The sequence below is a fragment of the Rana temporaria genome, chromosome 8, assembly GCF_905171775.1.
Source record: "Rana temporaria chromosome 8, aRanTem1.1, whole genome shotgun sequence".
NCBI lineage: Eukaryota > Metazoa > Chordata > Amphibia > Anura > Ranidae > Rana > Rana temporaria.
In genome coordinates this window covers 77,825,684-77,849,015 of record NC_053496.1, presented here as the reverse complement: position 1 = coordinate 77,849,015, position 23,332 = coordinate 77,825,684, and the positions used below count along the sequence as shown (strand labels likewise).

At 38.4% G+C, this 23,332-nt stretch overlaps 1 protein-coding gene across 6 annotated transcripts in view; it reads left to right on the top strand.

Moving 5' to 3' along the window:
• Positions 1-23,332, top strand: part of PCDH15 (protocadherin related 15) — a 1,266,541-nt gene that overhangs the window by 1,071,786 nt on the left and 171,423 nt on the right. For all 6 annotated transcript variants that reach the window (XM_040362073.1, XM_040362072.1, XM_040362074.1 and 3 more), the window contains one exon: positions 15,019-15,146. In XM_040362073.1, the coding sequence (XP_040218007.1) occupies positions 15,019-15,146 (128 nt within the window). The remainder of the gene's footprint in view (positions 1-15,018; positions 15,147-23,332) is intronic.

Here is a 23,332-nt window from a genome sequence, read left to right as displayed (position 1 = left end):
TCCCGCGTCGAAAATTAAAAAATTGACGTTGTTTGCGTAAGTCATCCGTGAATGGGGCTGGACGTCATTTACGTTCAGGTCGAAACCAATGACGTCCTTGCGACGTCATTTGGAGCAATGCACACTGGGATATTTTAGGGACGGCGCATGCGCAGTTCGTTCGGCGCGGGGACGTGCTTCATTTAAATGAAACACGCCCCCTACCCACCGAATTTGAATTCCACCGGGTGATTTACGCTACGCCGCCGCAAATTTACAGGCAAGTGCTTTGTGAATAAAGCACTTGCCCGAAAAAACTTGCGGCAGCGTAACATAAATGAGATACATTACGCCGCACAGAGATACGCTGATCTCTGTGAATCTGCCCCTAGATGTTTTACATGAACACAATTCTTTGGTTTCTAGACAATGTTGGAGATGTCACAGTGATGTGGGTAACCATTATCACATTTATTGGTATTGTCCTAATATTAAACTTTATGTTCAGATGCGCTTGCAAAATCTTCTTGGAAAAGTTTTTCTTTAGATCCCTTATACTACTTGGTTGGCCTACTTTGTTCAGGTATTTCTAAACATGCATGTTAGAAAACAAAAACAGTCATTCCTTCTTGCTGGTTATCTGCTACTACCTCTACGCACTCATAGCTATTATCCACCATAGCTGGAATCCGTAAGTTGTAACACCTGTAAACTTTATAAAAACTTTGCATATCTGGGATCATTTTAAGTTTTGCCCTAAACGAGTCACGTTGAACTCCTAAACTCTCAGCTAGTTATTTTTTAAACCCACATATTTTATATTAGTTTTATTTGCCCCTTTATTTTAATTATGATATTCACTTTTCTTGTTTTTTGGCTCTGTTGATAATTTTAGGGTTTTGTTTTAGATTTCATATAAGTCTCTGCTGGTATTCTTGAATTACATTGTTTTTATATATAATATTCCATGTTTTTTCCTATAATGTTGCTGTTCATGCTTGCTGTAATATATTTGCTATGCCTGCAGTGGTGATGACTATTATCTTCTCTGTTTCTTGTGTCAATATTTTTGTATTTTTTTTGTAAATCCTCAATAAAAATACAATTATAATTAAAAAAATGTAAAATATAAGTAATATGTTCTGGAACTTTGTTTCTCACCCAGTACACTCTGTTATTGTGTAGCTTAAAATACTATGCACAAATACAGTAGACTCCCTGCATACCATTACAAAAGTAGTGCTGTGTCTAAGCAAGATCAAATCTTAACATGCAAAAAAAACTCAGGCAATGCCTAGGTGCTGAAGAGAATTATAAATGAGTTTAGCGTATATAATTTGCATAATTATGTACCACTGAACACTAAATTATTCATTTTATAAGTAATCATATACTCACACACAACTTTGACTCATAACCCTGTCATGTCAATGCAGTTATGAACAAAATCCCAAAAAGGGGAGAAACACCCAGATGACACCTCCACATGCAGAAAAGGAGGAAAAAGACATTGAGGTGATCAGAGACACTTGTACACACAAAATGGCCATCTAATAGGGAGCGTAGAATAATAATACAGCAAAGTCCAAGGGACCTTCCTCTATATTCACATTGTATTTTTGCATCCCATATGGGTCTACATACCATCAGCCCATAAAGCTCAGGTTTATATATATTCTGGTAGATCAAAGACTAAATAACAGCAAACAATATCAATCTACAGCTTCTAGATTTAGCAAGATATGTTCTTGCATTAAAAGAGTTAAAGACCCAAGAAAGACATATTTGTGTTGCTATACAAGGCATTAGTAAGATCTCTTCTTGAATGTGTAGAGTATCACTTGCCACTTTTATCCACATAGAACACATTGGAGGAGCAGGGTAGATCTATTTCTGTGCTATTAGTTTCTGTGCTATAAATGTAAAGGATAGATGTGTGTGGGGTATAATGTTCCTCATATAGCCAGCCGAGTATACATTCCATTTGGTCAGGTGGTAATTTAGTGAAAAATATTGTATTAATGTTGTCCACAATTCCATAGCACATGCAGCAAAGTGCTTGTTTTTTTAATGTAGGTGCTGTATATAATAAAAAGTTGTGCAAGCTATGTCACATAAAGTTATATCTCTAATACCTTATTTAGTATGTTGGTCCAGTTAGGGATCCAATATCAGTTTGCCAATATTTCCTATATTTAAGAATGAAACAGCTCAAAGATTTCTGTATTAGCAATCTATAAATTGCCCAAAATTTCCCTTTTCTTACATCGAAAAAGCATTTGGTTAAGTATAAAAGGATCAGTTATCATTTAAGCACTAGATTTAGCTTGTACTTGTATAACATGAAGCAACTCTAGGTGTTGAAAAAAAAAAAACATTTGTTTGACAACCCATATTCTACAGGTACTCTCAGAGTTTGCGAATCTTTAAAGATCTGGTCATTATATCGTTTTGGAATATAAACAAGCCCCTGTGCAGTCCAATAAAAAAATTCTCTAGTTTCAAGAGTTCAGGGTAGCTTAGGTTATTGAATAAAAAGGGTGCAGGTTGTATAGCCCAGGTAATCAACCAAAGAATTCTTAGGAAATTCACCCAAAAGTATAATTCTAATGCCGGTCGTTTTTCGGCATGAAAAAAAATGTAATTTTTTTAAAAACGTCATTTAAAATCATCGTGTGTGGGCTTCACATTGTTTTTCGGCTTCTGAAAATGTTGTTTTTCGGGTTGTAAAAAATGATCGTGTGGGGGCTAAAATGACGTTTTAAACCCGCACATGCCCAGAAGCGAGTTATGAGACGGGAGCGCTCGTTCTGGTAAAACTACCATTCATAATGGAGTAAGCACATTCATCACGCTGTAACAGACAAAAAAGAGCAAATCGTCTTTTACTAACACGGAATCATCTAAAAGCAGCCCAAAGGCAAATAGAACTTCCCCTTTAGAGCGCTTTTTAAAAACAACGTTTTTTTCATGCTGAAAAATGATCGTGTTAACGCGGCATAAGACTCCTTAGAGTCTTTCAATATTTCCAATTTATTATGTGGATTGTGTTTTTTACCATTGATATCCACTGGAAGCATTGTGTAAAACATCTACCGTAGTAGTGGTGGAGCCCATATCTTTTTAATTAGATTAACTTGCTCTACTACAGAAAGTTATAGTTTACACCAGCTTGCAGATTTATGTTTAAACTTGGCAAGTAAAGCATGAGTTTCAAAGTTACATACTACGAGATGTCTGCATGGATAGTAATTTCTAGGTAGACAAAGGATTCCACTATTGGGAAGTGATAGGTGGAAGGGGTCCCAGAAGGGGATCAATAGGCAATACATGAATACCCAATCATGTGCTTGTACATGATTGGGTGATGGAAGTTAGCAGAGCTTAACCTTTTGGGAAAATCCCCTTGCAAAGAGTCTATTTGGCGCAGCAGTAAAAACAAGAGATTTTTAACCCTTCCAGATTCTATCCCAAACAAGCTAAAAAAAATGCATAGGTTCCAATATAGGCATACAAACCACACAAAAAAATTTTCTTTGGTTCTTGTTCAGACATTAATAATTGTCCAGAGACAGCTCTCTTTTTTTATATAAATTGTCAGAAAAGTTCTGATCACTATAGAAAAGCAGCCAGATTGCTGCTTCCTGAGGTGTATATGTAGACTCTCTCTCTCTCTTTCTCTCTCTCTCTCTCTCTCTCTCTCTCTCTCTCTCTCTCTGTGTGTTCATGCGCGCTCTTCAGGGTGTGCAGTGGTGTGCTTTGTGATTGCTGTGTCCTTTGAACACAGATTGAAGTATTGGGCAAATGTGATTACTTGTGACCAATTACAGTGATCACACTTCTAAACAAAGACAGCATAATGCAGACTTTGCTGTATTTCCACTCACAGCTATCAGTGTTTTGGGCTTGGCACTGACTGGTGATCAAGGACAGTTACTGGTTGCACTGGCATACAGTGTCATTAGAGTAGCCAGCAACAGTTCCTGATAAACGTCACACCAGTCGCAGTGTCCCCAGACAAGTGAAGCCATTAATGGTGTTCCTGAGCACTGCAATACCAGTGACAATGTCACCAGACCAGTGCAGCTAGCAACAATTTTTCTGATTGCTGCCACTTCAGTATAGTGTCACCAGAACCAGTGAAGTGAGCAATGGTCATGATCCTGACCCTTTCCACATGTGTGCAGTGTTGTCTCAGCCTCCCTTCTATGCTAACCCCTGCCTGTTATTGACCATGTTTCTGCCTGCCACCAGAACTGACCCATCTGCATGTCCCATTTACTACATTCCTGTGAGACACCAATCCCAGCCATCCCCTGCAGACAACTGCACTCTTGGAACCATACAATTTTTTTGTTCACACTTTGTTCAGCCTCCTGTACTTCCTGCCCAGTGAACATGGCATTCCTGGGGCAGCCACGTACCAACAGGCTAGGCTCGCTTGGTTGATTTGTATTGTTACAGGTGGCAATACACTAAGCAATATTCCCTGACCACTCATACTGAGGCGAGCATTACAGTACACTTTTTTATACAATGTTGGTTGATTTCTGTGATACACAATATATAATGTCTGATACAAAATCAAATAAAATATTGAAAAAGTTTCACACATGTGGTATCCCTATACTTGGGAGGATTCAGAGAATGTGTTTTGGGATTAAATCCATGCTGCGCATGAGAAATATCTTACCACATTGACAACTTTTTGTAAAAATAAATTTTCATTTTTTTTCTGCATATTCTAAAGAAATGTGGAAAAAAATGTAATCTTCAAACGACTCACCATGTCTCTTAAAAATACCTCCGAGTATCTCTTTACAAAGTGTGGTCATTTTATGGGTGTTTTTTTTTGTCCTGATGCCCCATGGCCTCCAAATATTGGATAGATAGTCACAGAATTAGAATAATCCAGTAATGTATACCCCTTGCAAGCCTGTTGGTGTGCTTTGGATTTTGGGCACCTCTATGCATCTCAGCAGCAAAAAATCTCACACATGTGGTATCCCTATACTCGAGAGGAGTAGAAACTTTTGTTGTTTTGTGTTTTGGGGTGTAATTGTAAGTATGCCTATGCTGTGTGTGAGAACTAATTTGTTACAAATTACAACTTTGTGCACAAAAATATTAAATCTTATTAACTTTACTTTTTAAACATTTACATTTTATTTACATTTTTCAAAAAAGTGACAATTAAAAGCTTGAGACTAAATACCTTGGAGTGTCTAGTTTCCAAAAATGGGAAATTTGGTGGCTGTTTGTTATTTCCTGGCATTTTAGGGTCAAATAGGCCTGAGATAGGCTGGCAGTACATCAGGATTGATTCATTTCAAATATGCAAACCATCCTTTTTAGACTCAATGGGCCAGATTCACAGATGAAATACGCCGGCTTATCTACTGATACTCGTATTTTCAAATTTGCCACGTCATATCTTTAGTTTGAATCCTCAAACCAAGATACGATGGCTTCTGGCTTCGATCCGACAGGCGTACGGCTTCGTACGCCTTCGGATCGTAGGTGTAATACTTCGGCGCCCGCTGGGTGGAGTTTGCGTCGTTTTCCGCGTCGTGTATGCTAATTAGCTGTTTACGGCGATCCACGAAAGTATGCGCGTTCGTCACATTCTCTTACGTCGTCGCTAGTTGGCTTTTCCCGGCGTATAGTTATGGCTGCTATTTTATGGCTTATATTTAGACTTGCCATGTTAAAGTATGGCCGTCGTTCCCGCGTCGAATTTAAGTTTTATTTTTTTTGCGCAAGTCGTCCTTGAATAGGAAAGGACGTAACGCACGTCGCCGTTCAAAAAATTACGACGGTGCTGGAAATTTCAAAATGGAGCATGCGCAGTACGTTTTCAGCACGGGAACGCGCCTAATTTAAATGATACATGCCCTATTTTAATTAGGCGGGCTTATGCCGGACGGATTTACGCTACGCCGCCGCAAGTTTACAGGCAAGTGCTTTGTGAATAAAGCACTTGCCCGTAAAACTTGCGGTGGTGTAACGTAAATGTGATACGTTACACCTCCATGGATTTATGCAATTCTACCTGAATCTGGCCCTATAACTTTCACACAGTCTAAATAATATACACTTATGTTTTGATTTTGTTTGTTTGTTTTTACCAAAGAAATGAATCAGAATACATTTTTGCCAAAATTTATAAGGAACGATTTTTTATTTGCAAAGATTTTTTTTTTTTACCGTGTTTGGTCTTTTTTCCTTTATATAGCATAATAAAAACAGTAATGAATAAATGCTACCAAAAATAAAGCTGTATCTGTTCAAAAAATGATATAAAATTTATTTGGGTACAGTGTTGAATGCATGAGTAATTGTCCATCAAAATGTAAAAATTGCCTGGACCGAACATGTCAATCTTTAAGCGGTTAAATAACTGAATCTAATAGTTGAACTATAAAAGGTATCTAATTGGATCAATAGTTTGTATGTAACCTAGATTTGAAGTTTAAAGTTGTAATCTACACCTACTGTGTCACTTCATTGCACAGAGCAGTAGTAATTTAAAAAATGCTTGGTTGTATACCAGGTGACTTGAATTGTACTAACTTTCTTAAAGTGTATTGGCATTGTTAGAGGAGCATGACTCATTGTCATTAACAAAGAAAAATCACATGCTATGCTAAATTTAGTGTACCTCAAAAAGATAACTTGCCAGTCACTTGTTTGGTGGCGCAGAATTGATGCAATAATGTAGAGTTAAATAGCAATGAATTAATGTAGCACTGCAGAGATCAAAGACAATGTAATGATCAGCCTTTTTAAAGATAGGTGACATTGAATGATCACTCCTAAATTAAGCAATGCTAAAATAATATGCCATGCCATTTTATCTGACAATGAACTGTTTCTTATTCTTAAATGCATCACTTAAAAGAGAAGCAGTTCAGTGAATGCACTAGTTTAATATTAGTTTTTAATGTTAGGGTAGGCTTAGCACTTACTATCATGTCAAGTGTAAAGAGTATCTTTAACCCTGAGAAATGCTCTTTTAACTTTTAGGTTATGGTCATAGCTTTATTTATGCTTTAAATTTGTTGCTCAAATGAGAACGTGTTCAAGTTAATTTGTGCAGCTCTTTGATAAAAGTGTTAGTGCCTGCCACCCAACAGAGCATTTACCTACCATATAGGAATGATTAAAATAAAGATTATTCTCTGTTGAAATGTTGTTTTAAAACCGGGCATTTTGGTGAAACTCAAAATTTTGGCAAATGCATTGTAGTTTACAATAAAGACAAACTTAGGTTTTAGAGAAGAGCCCCTGTTTCCATCAACATGCAAAGCTGCTTGCGCAGATAAGAGTCTAGTAAGGACTTTGGAAAGGATCCCACACTTTTTTTTTTTTTTTTACAGCAATAATGTATTGTTTTGGTGTACCAGAATAACTGGTAAGTGTGTGACTGCCAGAGTCCTAGCAGCCAATAACACTGTGCAACAGCTTGTGCCCTAGCAACCAAAGATGCTTGTAATCCTCAGGGAGTTGTCATTTAATGGTGGTAATAATACTGACACTAAACTAATGACTTCTGGCTGACCTTTTAGCTCATAATAGTATTCTGCATTGCATCAGATCACAGGGAATTATGTACTACTTAATATTAAAGGTTAACTCCACTTTTGTGAGGAAAAAATAGCAAATAAAGAAAAAATAATATAGTCATATTGCTATTGAATGTTATAAAAAAAATGTCCTTTCCGTTTTTAATCTGCAGCTCTGTAATTTTCTGTAAAATTAAATGAAATATGACTACCTGGAGATGTTCTGTACACACCCTCAGAAACATAATTTCCTGCTTGTGTGATTGGCTTTCTGATTTTTTCAGAAGTCTGCTCAAAGATACAAGTCAGCATTCAGGCATTCCCTGCAACAAAAATTGTATTTTTGTTTAGATACTCCCAATAGGAAATTGGGAGTATGCTATCCAGTTCTGGACACCAGTCCTCAGGAAGGATGTACTAGAAATGGAGCGAGTACAAAGAAGGGCAACAAAGCTAATAAAGGGTCTGGAGGATATTAGTTATGAGGAAAGGTTGCAAGCCCTGAACTTATTCGCTCTGGAGAAGAGACTATTAAGAGGGGATATGATTTCAATTTATAAATACCATACTGGTGACCCCACAATAGGGATAAAACGTTTGCGTGTAAGGGAGTTTAACCACTTAATGCCCGCCGCACGACTATATACGTCTGCAAAATGGCACGGACAGGCAGATGGGCGTATATATACGTCCCCGCCTTCTAGCGGGTGGGGGGTCCGATCGGGACCCCCCCGCTGCGTGCGGATTCCCTCGGGGAGCGATCCGGGACGACGGCGCGGCTATTCGTTTATAGCCGCTCCGTCGCGATCGCTCCCCGAGGCTGAAGAACGGAGAGAGCCGTATGTAAACACGGCTTCCCCGTGCTTCACTGTGGCGGCGTATCGATCGAGTGATCCTTTTTATAAGGGAGACTCGATCGATGACGTCAGTCCTACATCCACACCCCCCTACTGTTGTAAACACACACTAGGTGAACCCTAACTCCTACAGCGCCCCCTGTGGTTAACTCCCAAACTGCAACTGTCATTTTCACAATAAAGAATGCAATTTAAATGCCTTTTTTGCTGTGAAAATTACAATGGTCCCAAAAATGTGTCAAAATTGTCCGAAGTGTCCGCCATAATGTCGCAGTCACGAAAAAAATCGCTGATCGCCGCCAATAGTAGTAAAAAAAAAAAATTAATAAAAATGCAATAAAACTATCCCCTATTTTGTAAACGCTATAAATTTTGCGCAAACCAATCGATAAACGCTTATTGCGATTTTTTTTACCAAAAATAGGTAGAAGAATACGTATCGGCCTAAACTGAGGAAAAAAAAATGTTATATATGTTTTTGGGGGATATTTATTACAGCAAAAAGTAAAAAATATTGCATTTTTTTCAAAATTGTCGCTCTATTTTTGTTTATAGTGCAAAAAATAAAAACCGCAGAGGTGATCAAATACCACCAAAAGAAAGCTCTATTTGTGGGGAAATAAGGACGCCAATTTTGTTTGGGAGCCACGTTGCACGACCACACAATTGTCTGTTAAAGCGACGCAGTGCCGAATCGCAAAACCTGGCCTGGGCATTTAGCTGCAAAATGGTCCGGGGCTTACGTGGTTAACAAGACACGTGGCAACTCATTAAAATTAGAAGAAAGGAGGTTTAACCTTAAACTACGTAGAGGGTTCTTTACTGTAAGAGCGGCAAGGATGTGAAATTCCCTTCCACAGGTGGTGGTCTCAGCACTTAGCCCCAAGCCCACCCAGTTGATTGATAGTTTAAAAAAACTATTAGAAAAGCACCTTAACGACTACATCATACAGGGATATAAAATGTAATACTGACATGTAATCACACATGTAGGTTGGGCTTGATGGACTTGATGTAACATCTAAGGGCCAGTTCACACCACAAGCAGTCCAGTGCATTTTTGTTCTGCATCAAAAACGCATGTAACGCATGTTATATGTTTTCCAATGGCATAGTTAACACCAGGGCAGTCAGTTCCAGGATTTTTCAGTTTAAAAAAAAGTGCAACATACTGCATTTTTTCTGCACTGGACTGTACTGGAACGCAGTAAAACACATCAAAAACACACAGAAACACACTGGAATGCATCAACATGCACCAAAAATGCACTGACCCTAGTATAGTAAAAAAAAATTAAAAAAAAAACCCCCATCTGGAATGCATCAAGAATGCACCAAAACTGCACAGGAATGCATCAAAAACGTGTTAAAAACGTGCATGCAGAAACACATCTGGAACAGATCTGGAGTGCGTTTTTGTGGTGTGAACCAGCCCTAAAGGGATGCAGGCCCAGTAGCTTTCTTCATTTGTACCCTGCAGGTGAAGCAGCTAATTGATAATATCACTTTCCCACATGGACAGACGTACACAAAGGGATTTCTTTAGAATTATAAAAGGTAGGAATCTGCAACAAAGTTTGTTAAAATGCTTGCAATGTACATTGATCACCCAGAGGGTTTTTTTTTTCTCAACAAAAGTGGAGTTACTCTTTAAACAAGTTGCTAAGAGCATATTTACTCAAAAGGACTAGAACATGTAAAACTACTTTAGGAAAGTGTAAATATTTCAAAATCTATTGCATGGCCACAGTTCTGTGAACTCACATTTAAATATTTAATAACAAATCGAAAGATAACATTTTCAGTATATATTATTAAATATGTACAGTGGGTTTATGCACATAAATATATCTAGGTAACAGGTCCAATTAATATTTTATATAAACAAAAACAAATCCCCAAATACATATATAACCATGTTTTTAGAATTTACATTGGCTAAAACATTTAAAACTCTATTATGTTTAGATTTATTTCCCTTTAAAATAAAAATAAAAGCATTGATTTTCCTTATTTCATGAATGCTTGAGGCTTAGAAAAACACAGGGACTAATATTACATATTAGCTTTACAATGCAGACTAAAATATAATCAAATCTGATTACCAAGTCATGTAGGAGTATTATGATGAGTATTGTATCACACAGCAGATTGTTCACAGTCATTCACAAAAAAAAAAAAAAAAATCTTAATAATGCAAATCCTTAGAACATTAAACAAATACACCCACTCAAGGCACAATAAAAGGCTGAGGGTAAAATATGGACTTTGTATATTTGTTTTGGACAGAGCAAAAGCTGAGTGGTTGTTTACAGCCTAAAGGAAAATAATTAAATTTCTGCATCGTGTTTTATTAAGACATTCAGTTTAGTCACCCTTAAGTTTTGTAATGTCATAGAGTCACCAACTGTTCAGACTAACGGGAAGCACGTTTACCAAGTTTTTCAGAACATTACTGGTTTATTGTTGGTTATATGAGTAATCTTAAAAGGTGGAACATCAATATATCACAAGTCTTATAACTTTATTATACAGTGTCAGTTCTCTAAAGTGTAACAAAAGTAATACTTGTTATCTAAGTAGAAGAGAAAATATGATTTTACAATGTATACAGTATGGACTTGTACATATATGTACATTTATATATATATATATATATATATATATACATATATATACATATATATATATACATATACATATACATATACATATACATATATATATATATATACATATATATATATATATACATATACATACATATACATATATATATATATATATATATATATATATACATACAAGTCCATATACGTTGTAAAATAATGTTTTCTCTTCTACTTAGATAACAAATATTATATACACACACAGTGCCTTGAAAAGGTATTCATACACCTTGAAATTATCCACATTTTGTCATGTTACAACCAAAAATATAAATGTATTTTATTTGAATTTCATGTGATAGACCAACACAAAGTAGCACATAATTGTGAAGTGGAAGGAAAATGATAAATGGTTTTCATTTTTTTTACAAACAAATATATGAAAAGTGTGGCATGCATTTGTATTCAGCCCCCTTTACTATGATACCCCTAGCTAAATTCTAGTGGAGCCAATTGCCTTCAGAAGGCACCTAATTAGTAAATAGAGTTCACCTGTGTGTAATTTCATCTCAGTATAAATACAGCTGTTCTGTGAAGCCCTCCTTAGGCCTTGTACACACGATCAGTCCAAACTGATGAAAACGGACTGAGTTTCAGTTTCATCAGTCCAAACCTACCGTGTGTATGGCCCATCAGACTTTTGTCCTTCAGTCCAAAGTTTTAGAACTTGCTTTAAAATCGGAATGATGGACTGATGACCGATTGGTAAAAACCGATGGTTAGTACGCAAAAGCATCGGTTCAAAACCCGCGCATGCTCAGAATCAAGTCGACGCTTGCTTGGAAGCATTGAACTTCGTTTTTTTCAGCACATCGTTGTGTTTTACGTCACCGCGTTGGACTCGATCGGATTTTGAACTGATGGTGTGTAGGCATATCAAACCATCAGACCATCAGACATCAGCCTTCAGTCCGTTTTCATCGGATGGACTGATCGTGTGTACAGGGCCTTAGTGAACAAACAGCACCATGAAGGCCAAGGAACTCACCAGAGGTCAGGGATAAAGTTGTGTAGACGTTTGAAGCAGGGTTAGGTTATATAAAAATCTATCAGTTTTATTGCTTTTCATTTCCTGATTGTGGAGTTTTTACTGCCCTTCCTTTCCATGACGTCTCAACAAAGTAAGTGAAATTCACTCTAAAATGATAGAAAATCCCTTCTTTAACAGTTTGCACCAGAAAAAAAATCACTCCCATTAGAAGAAATCCATTCTTCTACCTTATGAATATGTGAATATGTGTTGTAAATATGGAAGCTTCAGTAATTTGTTGAAAGGAGGTTCCTTATTAGCACACAGTAGAAACGATAGAGTTATGATATTTCGGCAGTTACCAAGAATATAATATAATATAATATAATATATAATATAATATGTAATGTAATGTAATGTCCGAGTAGCAACAAATGTATATTTTCACACTAATTCATAAGTCTCTAGAAACACCTGCCTGCTCACAATGTCGACAAAAAACTATAGGTTTCTCAGAATATATACTGTCCAAAGGAAAATGACCAATACTAAAAAGAAGGCAGACAATATAGAGACAGAAACAAGCTGTGTATATAGTGAGAGAAACAAGCTGTGAAATTCTGTTATGTGAAACAGTTCTTAAATCTTGATTATCAATTACCTTTACAGTATTAAAGTGGTAGCAGTAATGTATCCATTCTATTGTAATCCTTCTGAAGGAAAAAGGCCTTTATGTTTCCACCATAGGGCTAGGAAGTAGAGATGGACCCACCTTAAATATGATGTATTGCCAGGATGCCAATTACTCATGGCCAGCAAGATCATGGCTTAAATTGAGAGTCTTTTGGATGTGCATGTATGTTGTTCAAGACCAGAGCTGTCAATGAACCCATCTCGGGGGAATAGCCGTTTACCTTCAGGATTCAACATATATAAGTTCTCTGCCCATTCTTCAAATGTCTTGGACCATGCTTGGGAGATTAACAGATGTTTAATTATACTTCATAAAATTCTGAATAAAACATTTAATAAATGCTATAAATGAGTCATTTTACTGTCTAGTGGAAGTCATAGGTTATATTTGGCTTATGTCTATATAATTAGGGAATACGGCTTCCATATAAACTCTCTGTAACCTCTTATTGTTGAGTAAGTGAATGGTAACAAGGATGTAGAGCATATAAAGGGTTAACACTGAATCTGAAGCAAGGAGAAAAAATACCTCTAGGCTGACTCCCAATGAAGAATGTATGGGACTGTCTTCCAGATCCAGACTGTTGGATCTCCCTGGCCATGAGTAAGTGGCATCCTGGCAACACAGCACATTCAAGGTGGATTCGGCTTTATCAGTAGCCCTATATTGGAAAATAAAAGACTTTCCCTCATTGGAGGGATTTAGCAGAATGCATACCGTAGTGATCCCAATCTATACTTAGTGATTTTGTGTGTTTCACTGTGCTTAGGAATCCAAAATTCACCTGTGCATTATATATTTCAATGCTGCTACTTAAATAATATATGCAAATCAATTTGTGATATTAATATTAGTGTACCAACCAATAGTGAATTCTACAGTAGCGCAACCACTGCTTCTGTGCAGTGGGCAATCATACAGTATATCTGCAAGTGATATAATCAAGCATGAAAATAATACAAAATATAAAAAAAATACCAAAGTCATGTAAATAAATCCATAAAACCAATAACAGTGTATAAATTAAAAGTAAATCTTCAAAGTGATTAAATTCAGGAAACTTTGTGATTAACAGTTCACTCTCTATGTGAGTAGAGCCAGGGATAATACACCTTATATCCACCACGCAAATAAATGCTCTCACCAGATTGAATTGCCTTTCACGCTCATGAAAAGGCAAAAAAGCTTTAAGGTCAATATCCACCTGGTAGCATAACTCCACAATCACCAGGTCTCATCTCAATGCATGTGTGTGAGAGAAAACAAAAAGCCTCCAATAGTGCATTAATCCCATAAATCATTTATTAAAATCCGAGTAAACCACTCACATTTAAAATCATCTTATACATTGCATGTAAATGGGTAGGTATCAGGCAACAACTCATCCCAGTCTCACCACTTCCACACTGGTTTCAACTGTTAGTGTAGTCACCTTCCACACTCTCCCATGATCAACATTTGAACCAAGCTCAGCATTGCCACATCCCAAAGCTTTTTGTCATTTCTGACTTCATCAATGAGGATTCTTAGTGATTATTGTTTAAAGCGGTAGTAAACCCACTGCCGTTTTTTTTAACACCTGAAAAGCAAAAGCCATAATGAGCTAGTATGCACCGCATACTAGCTCATTGTGAAATACTTACCTTGAAACAAGGTGTGAGGAACTTACCTGGTCCACGCCGAGGGAGATGTCATCTTGACTCAACGTGTCTTCCGGGTATCGCCGCTCCAGCGCTGTGATTGGCTGGAGCGGCGATGTCGTCACTCCCAGGCAAGGTCCGGTGGCTGCCGGGCGTTTAGCTGAGGATCTCCAATGCGCATGCGCCGCTGCAGCGGCGCATTGCGAGGGGATTATCTCCTGAACCTTACAGGTTTAGGAGATAGTCTTTATACCTACAGGTAAGCCTCATTATAGGCTTACCTGTAGATTAAAGTGGTATTTCATATATCAGCATATGTGTTGTGTTGAAAGATTATATCCCTGCCATACTCTATTCATAACTGAAAAAAAAATAGAAAAAAAACGTTGTTTACTATTGATTTCTGGAGAAAATGCCAACACCGTAGTCTATGTGCCCATGCTCATCATTGTGGACACAAACAATTTTGACCATATCAGTTTCATATGAAATGTTCCATGTATATTTATGTGTTGTAAGAAGCCATTTTATATTACATATACATTCACATTAGCGTTTCGAAAGCATACAGTAGCTGCATTGCTACACTTGATTACTTTTTATTTTAGTTAAAGCTCATATTTTTTTCTATTGTTTAATTTTAGGTAACACAGCTATAGTGTACATAGAAATACTGGATGAAAATGACCATGCTCCACAATTTTCAAAAAAGCTTTACCTGGGAGGAGTGTCAGAAGATGCTAGAATGTTTGCATCTGTGCTAAAAGTGAAGGTATGTTGCTAAATGTACACTACTCCCCTATGTTCCTAGTATGTATAACATGCAGAATTCCTGCTTATTCTATGGTTATTTCAAATAACAAAAAAGTTCTCTAACTGACCAGCCACAGTACATATATGGCCAGGCAGGACAAGCATCATTCTGGGAAGATGTTCTGGCACATTATTTCATTCTAAGTGCTCATGAACTGCTTCGGGCCATGCAGTAGAGTAATCTATGATTACAGATCAGGGTACAGAGACTGCTGTGATTGACCTGGTATCATGTGATCACTGCGACCAATCACAGAGATCACATATGTAAACACAGGCTGTGATGCTGCAGCATGTGGCAATCAGTTGTAAAAGGAGAGAGTGTGTAGTATAATTATGGGCAGTAAATAAAAAAGAAGCAGAGAGCGTGGCTAAGACCTGGACCAAGATGGATGTGTACTATTCTGTTTCCACACCATGAGGTCCCAATTCACTGCCTGAAAGTAGGAATCACCCTAATTAACTATGGGGAAAAGCAAACAGGAGCTCCTTGACACCTCGTTCCTGATCACCCTGCTTTCCTGGCACACAGCTGAGTTGCAATACCCCAGAGGTATTCCAGACTTAGCTACCCCGGCATCGCAGCCTTCTCTCAGGCCTCCGAGTGTGCCACATGCTCTCCCAGCAGACATCTGCTGGACACCCCTCTTATTATTCAGGCTGTTGCAGTCGATTTAAAGGACATGCACTCCGCTCCCATCTCAGACCTCCGCCTCGACATATAAGGGGTTGCCTGGCGCCTAGGAGTGGTGAAGGAAGCAACAGTCTGCCAGGATACTGCCATCCACCAGGTCCAGACATCTACAGCTGCACATACTATGCAGCTAAGAGACCTTAATCGCCACTTAGAAAACCTGGACAACTGAGGGTGCAGACATAATCTGCATGTCAGGGGTCTTCCTGAGTCAATGGATCACTACCAGCTAACACCTGCAATCTGTACTATCTTCAATGACCTCCTGGAGAGACCCCATTGACATGGAATATATACACAGGGCACTCAGACCATGAGGCAGAGACACAGATCCCCTGAGAGATGTGGTCTGTTGTCTTGTGAATTACAGATTGAAAGAAGTCCTCAGAAGGACAAGAAATCAAGGCCGCATTACATTCCATGCTGTGGAAATCAAGCTTTACCAGGATCTCTCACACATAATGCTACAGAATAGGCAGGATATCCACTCTCTGCTTGATATACTCCAAAATCATTAGGGATAGACAATTTTTTTTACGCATTTTTTTTACAAAGGGCCAACCAAGTGCCTTCTATACAAAGGTGGTAACAAAATACAAAAAATTCCACGGTAAACTTAAGCACCTAACACTACCAGTGGACAAATGGTGAAAAACAAAGCAAACATAAAAAGTGTAGTGCATTTAACAAATTAAGTAACACCCAAATATGTTAAATATAGTGTACATCAGTGAGAAAAAAATACCAATAATGAATGGTGTGAAACACTTAATAATATAAATCAAAGTCACTGGTGGGTGAAGATGATAATCAAAAAGTTCAATGTGAATTGAAGTGATAGTACTCCCAATGATCCGGAATGAAACAAGTGCAAATAGAGAAAACCACCACCGACCAATGAAGAAGAGGCTTACCAGAAGCAGTGAACCCTAGGTCAGAGGGTCAACTGGACATGATGTAAACCACTGTGTGAACTGGATCCTGAGCTACAGTTCTCAAAGAAACGACTCACACACCAATCCAATGAAAACAATAGGATTGTTCAAATTTGTAAGGTGCTTCCGGGAGGTACCCAATAAGGGCCAGGAAGTGGAGCCAATACGATGGAAAATTAAAAGAAAGGAGAAGGGCACATAGCTGTTACTGTATGTAAAACGTATTTAATGTAGGTAAGAACACTTACATTTAGAAGAATAAAACATCGCTTATCTGCTGCCGTTTTTACTATTTGATAAGCACTGTTTTATTCTTCTAAATGTAAGTGTTCTTACCTACATTAAATACATTTTACATACAGTATTACAGTATTACGCTATGGGCCCTTCTCCTTTCTTTTAATTTTCCATCGTATTGGCTCCACTTCCCGGCCCTTATTGGGTACCTCCCGGAAGCACCTTACAAATTTGAACAATACCCTTGTTTTCATTGGATCGGTTTATGAGTCGTTTCTCTGAGAACTGAAGCTGAGGATCCAGTTCACACAGTGGTTTACATGATGCCCAGTTGACCCTCTGAACATATGTTCATTAGGGTTCACTGTTTCTGGTAAGCCTCTTCTTCATTGGTCGGTGGTGGTTTTCTCTATTTGCACTTGTTTCATTCCAGATCATTGGGAGTACTATCACTTCAATTCTCATTGAACTTTTTGATTATCATCTTCACCCACCAGTGACTTTGATTTATATTATTCAGTGTTTCACACCATTCACTATTGGTATTGTTTTCTCACTGATGTACACTATATTTAACATATTTTGGTGTTATTTCATTTGTTAAATGCGCTACATTTTTTATGTTTGCCTTCTATACAAAGGAAGAAGATCCAAAGAGAATATGCAGTATTTGTTCCTCATTTTATGAAGGCAAATTTTTAGGCTGTCATTGTTGACTTTTCTACGGAAATGCCTGTAACTTCTGATCAGGCTTATTGATTCAGAAAGTACTGTAGCCTTTGGAAACAACTACAACAGCCCATTAACTAGTATTACCTGAGAGCAGAAGTCAGCAGTGGCTGTTAACACATTTCTCTCAGAACAGGGTTTTCAACATATACACACAAGCTTTTAGCCATATCATAGTTACATAGTTACATAGTTACATAGTTAGTCAGGTTGAAAAAAGACACAAGTCCATCCAGTTCAACCACAAAAAACAAAATAAAAAAACACAGTAAAATCCTATACACCCAACTTCATACCCACAGTTGATCCAGAGGAAGGCAAAAAACCCCAGCGGAGCATGATCCAATTTGCTACAGCAGGGGAAAAAATTCCTTCCTGATCCCCCGAGAGGCAATCGGATTTACCCTGGATCAACTTTACCTACAAATCTTAGTACTCAGTTATATTCTGTACATTTAGGAAAGAATCCAGACCTTTCTTAAAGCAATCTACTGATCTGGCCAGAACCACCTCTGGAGGGAGTCTGTTCCACATTTTCACAGCTCTTACTGTGAAAAAACCTTTCCGTATTTGGAGGTGAAATCTCTTTTCCTCTAGACGTAAAGAGTGCCCCCTTGTCCTCAGTGATGACCGTAAAGTGAATAACTCAACACCAAGTTCACTGTATGGACCTCTTATATATTTGTACATGTTGATCATATCCCCCCTTATTCTCCTCTTCTCAAGAGTGAATAAATCTAGTTCCTCTAATCTTTCCTCATAGCTGAGCTCCTCCATGCCTCTTATCAATTTGGTTGCTCTTCTCTGCACTTTCTCCAGTTCTCCTATATCCTTTTTGAGAACTGGTGCCCAAAACTGAACTGCATATTCCAGATGAGGTCTTACTAATGATTTGTACAGGGGCAAAATTATATCTCTGTCTCTGGAGTCCATACCTCTCTTAATACAAGAAAGGACTTTGCTCGCTTTGGAAACCGCAGCTTGGCATTGCATGCCATTATTGAGCTTATGATCAACTAAAACCCCCAGATCTTTCTCCACTACAGACCCCCCCAGTTGTACTCCCCCTAGTATGTATGATGCATGCATATTCTTAGCCCCCAAGTGCATAACTTTACATTTATCTACATTAAACCTCATCTGCCACTTAGTCGCCCAATCAGACAGAGCATTGAGGTCGGCTTGTAAATTGGAGACATCCTGTAAGGACGTTATTCCACTGCATAGCTTGGTGTCATCTGCAAAGACAGAAATGTTACTTTTGATCTCAGACCCAATATCATTTATAAATATATTGAAAAGTAAGGGTCCCAGCACTGAACCTTGGGGTACACCACTGATAACATTGGACCATTCAGAGTAAGAATCATTAACCACGACTCTCTGAATTCTGGCTTTCAGCCAGTTTTCTATCCATTTACAAACTGATATATCCAATCCTGTAGACCTTACCTTACACATGAGCTGTGTGTGCGGAACTGTATCGAACGCTTTTGCAAAATCCAAATATATCACGTCCACAGCCACGCCTCTGTCCAGGGTTTTACTTACCTCTTCATAAAAGGAAATCAGGTTTGTCTGACAACTTCTGTCTTTCATGAATCCATGTTGACTGCTGCTTAAATAGTTTTTTTCCAGCAAGAACTCATCCATGTGGTCTTTTATTAAACGTTCCAGTATCTTCCCAACTATAGAAGTTAAACTAACAGGTCTATAGTTACTTGGTAAAGACTTTGTTCCCTTTTTAAATATGGGCACCACATTGGCCCTGCGCCAATCCAGTGGTACTATTCCTGTCTTTAATGAGTCCCTAAATATTAGATACAGTGGCTTTGAAATGACAGAGCTCAACTCACCTAGGATCCGTGGATGGATGCCATCAGGTCCAGGTGCTTTATCCACCTTTATTCTGTCTAAATATTTCTGGACCATATCACTTTTGAGCCATTGTGGATTTGGGGCTGTGTCACTCCCACCCCCATTTTGGACATGAGCTCCCCCATGCTCCATTGTATACACAGAGCTGAAGAAAACATTTAATAAATTTGCCTTCTCTTTGTCCCCAGTCACCCACTCTAGATTATTTTGTAAGGGGCCTACATGCTCAGACTTCACCTTTTTACTATTAATATATTTAAAGAATTTTTTGGGGTTTGTCCTACTATCTTTTGCAATCTGTCGTTCGTTTTGAATTTTTGCATCCTTGATTTCCTTTTTGCATATCCTGTTATATTCTTTGTAACATTTAAACAACACTAGTGTTCCTTCATTTTTATATTTTTTAAAAGCTACTTTCTTATTGTTTATAGCTTTTTTAACTTTGACCGTGAGCCACATAGGTTTTATTTTTAGCCTTTTAAACTTATTGCCCATGGGAACATACTTTGCAGTGAGGTTCCACACAGTCTTTTTGAAGAATTCCCATTTCTGTTCTGTGTTCATATGTGCCAATAGTCCCTCCCAGTCCAAGTCCTGGAGAGCAGCCCTCATCCTTGGAAAATTTGCTCTCTTAAAATTTAGTGTTTTAATATTTCCTGTATGTATTTCTTGCTTATAGTTAACATTAAATGAAATCATGTTATGATCACTGCTACCCAGGTGTTCCTTTATCTGAACATTAGTAATAAGCTCTGCATGGTTTGAGATTATCAGGTCCAACAGAGCATCATTCCTAGTTGGGGCCTCAATAAACTGCACCATAAAATTGTCCTGCAATAGGTTTTTAAATTTTTGTCCTTTAACTGTCCCAGAAGTGCCATTAATCCAGTTAATTTCTGGGTAGTTAAAATCCCCCATTATTATCACCGTCCCAGACCTTGCAGCCCTTTCCATCTGTGCAAGGAGCTGAGTCTCCACCTCCTCATTAACATTGGGTGGTTTATAACAAACTCCAATGATTAATTTTGAACTACGCACATCTGTATGCAGTTCCACCCATAATGCTTCAGCCTCATCACACGCTCCATCAACCAGGTTCTCTTTCACGCTTGCTTTGAGGTCACTTCTCACATAGAGACAGACCCCTCCACCTTTCCTTTTTACCCTGTCTTTCCGAAAGAGAGCATAGCCAGGAATATTAATAGCCCAGTCATGTGAGGATTGAAGCCAAGTTTCAGCAATACCGATTACATCATAGCTCTCCTCATGCATCAGAGCTTCCAGCTCACCTGTTTTGCTTGGCAGACTTCTGGCATTGGTGAACAAACACTTAAATGTATTGTTACATTTTTCTCTGGTGTTTTTCATATAATTTATAGTAGTACAAATGGCACTATTATTTCCAATGGCTGTTTGCAACATGGGAACTTTCTTGTCACCTGCCATAACCCTCCCCCCATCTATCCCCATTCCACTCTCCATTAATGTCTGACCACTAACTGACCTGTCTGCTCGATGTAATTCTAATTCACCCTCCCCCCTCAATCCTAGTTTAAATACTCCTCCAGCATTCCCATAAACCTCTCCCCCAGCACAGCAGACCCCCTTCCATTCAAGTGCAAACCGTCTTTAGCATATAGGCTGCACCCCAATGAAAAGTCAGCCCAGTGCTCTAGAAACCCAAATCCCTCCTTCCTACACCAGGTCTTTAGCCATGCATTCAGCTCTCTAATCTCCCCCTGCCTTTCCTGTGTTGCGCATGGCACAGGCAATATTTCAGAGAATATCACCTTGGAGGTCCTTCCCTTCATCTTGCAGCCTAGTTCTTTAAATTGATTCTTAAGGAGCCTCCACCTTCCATGTATACTGTCATTGGTTCCAACGTGGACCAAGACAGCTGGGTCATGCCCAGCCACTCCCAGTAATTTATCCACCCGGTCCACCACATGCCGAACCCTGGCACCAGGGAGACAGCAAACCATTCGGTTGAAGCGATCCTGGCGACAAATTATTCTATCAGTCCTTCTGATTATAGAATCCCCTATTACCACCAACTGTCTAGGCCTACCTGCACTCCCCTCCCCACCTCTACTAGATGGGTTGCTCTCCCGGCTGTTAGGGGTAGCAGTAACATCTAGGGCTGCCACCTCTGTGTTTGCCACCTCCACATCATCACCCAACTTGGCAAATTTGTTTTGATGCACAAATACAGGACTGGCCTTCCCTTTCTTCACGCCCCTTCCACTCCCTCTAACTGCATTAACCCATCTCCCTATCTGATAATCCTGACTTTCCCCTCCACCCTCCACATCAACCTTACTGACCACTTGCTCAGCAAGCAGAGGACCCCTTTCAAGGTTGTCATTTCTACCCAGTGTTGCAACTTGCTCCTCCAGATCTCTAATACGAGCTTCCAAAAGGGCAACCTGCTCACATCTGTCACAGCGGTATCCATCTTGGAGCTGTTGCACCAATTTTGCATACATGTGACACACTGTGCACTGAGCAAAACCTTCAACCCTGCTAGCACTCATTTCCCAGTTACAATATAATTACTTGTATGAAGATTAAGATAATACTTACAGTTTTAGAAGACTCGTGTCTTAACTCTTGTTTTAAACTCCTGGTTATTAACTCTCCACTTGTAATCAAAAATTCCACTTCTGATCAGAAATTCCACACCAGATCTTAGCAAGGAGCCAGCTCTTATGGAGTTTTTACAGACACTTATATACTCACCTGTTAACAATTAGACACTCCCCTGTTAACAATTAAACACTCCCCTAAATTAGCAGAAAGGAAAAAAAAAGCTGTTTAAAAAGTGTCAGAGAAAAAAAGACAAACAATTGAACACTTGCAGCAGAAACAGTTAAAAGCAGCTAAAAGCAAATCCTGGTTATTAACTCTCCACTTGTAATCAAAAATTCCACTTCTGATCAGAAATTCCACACCAGATCTTAGCAAGGAGCCAGCTCTTATGGAGTTTTTACAGACACTTATATACTCACCTGTTAACAATTAGACACTCCCCTGTTAACAATTAAACACTCCCCTAAATTAGCAGAAAGGAAAAAAAAAAGCTGTTTAAAAAGTGTCAGAGAAAAAAAGACAAACAATTGAACACTTGCAGCAGAAACAGTTAAAAGCAGCTAAAAGCAAATCCTGGTTATTAACTCTCCACTTGTAATCAAAAATTCCACTTCTGATCAGAAATTCCACACCAGATCTTAGCAAGGAGCCAGCTCTTATGGAGTTTTTACAGACACTTATATACTCACCTGTTAACAATTAGACACTCCCCTGTTAACAATTAAACACTCCCCTAAATTAGCAGAAAGGAAAAAAAAAGCTGTTTAAAAAGTGTCAGAGAAAAAAAGACAAACAATTGAACACTTGCAGCAGAAACAGTTAAAAGCAGCTAAAAGCAAATCCTGGTTATTAACTCTCCACTTGTAATCAAAAATTCCACTTCTGATCAGAAATTCCACACCAGATCTTAGCAAGGAGCCAGCTCTTATGGAGTTTTTACAGACACTTATATACTCACCTGTTAACAATTAGACACTCCCCTGTTAACAATTAAACACTCCCCTAAATTAGCAGAAAGGAAAAAAAAAGCTGTTTAAAAAGTGTCAGAGAAAAAAAGACAAACAATTGAACACTTGCAGCAGA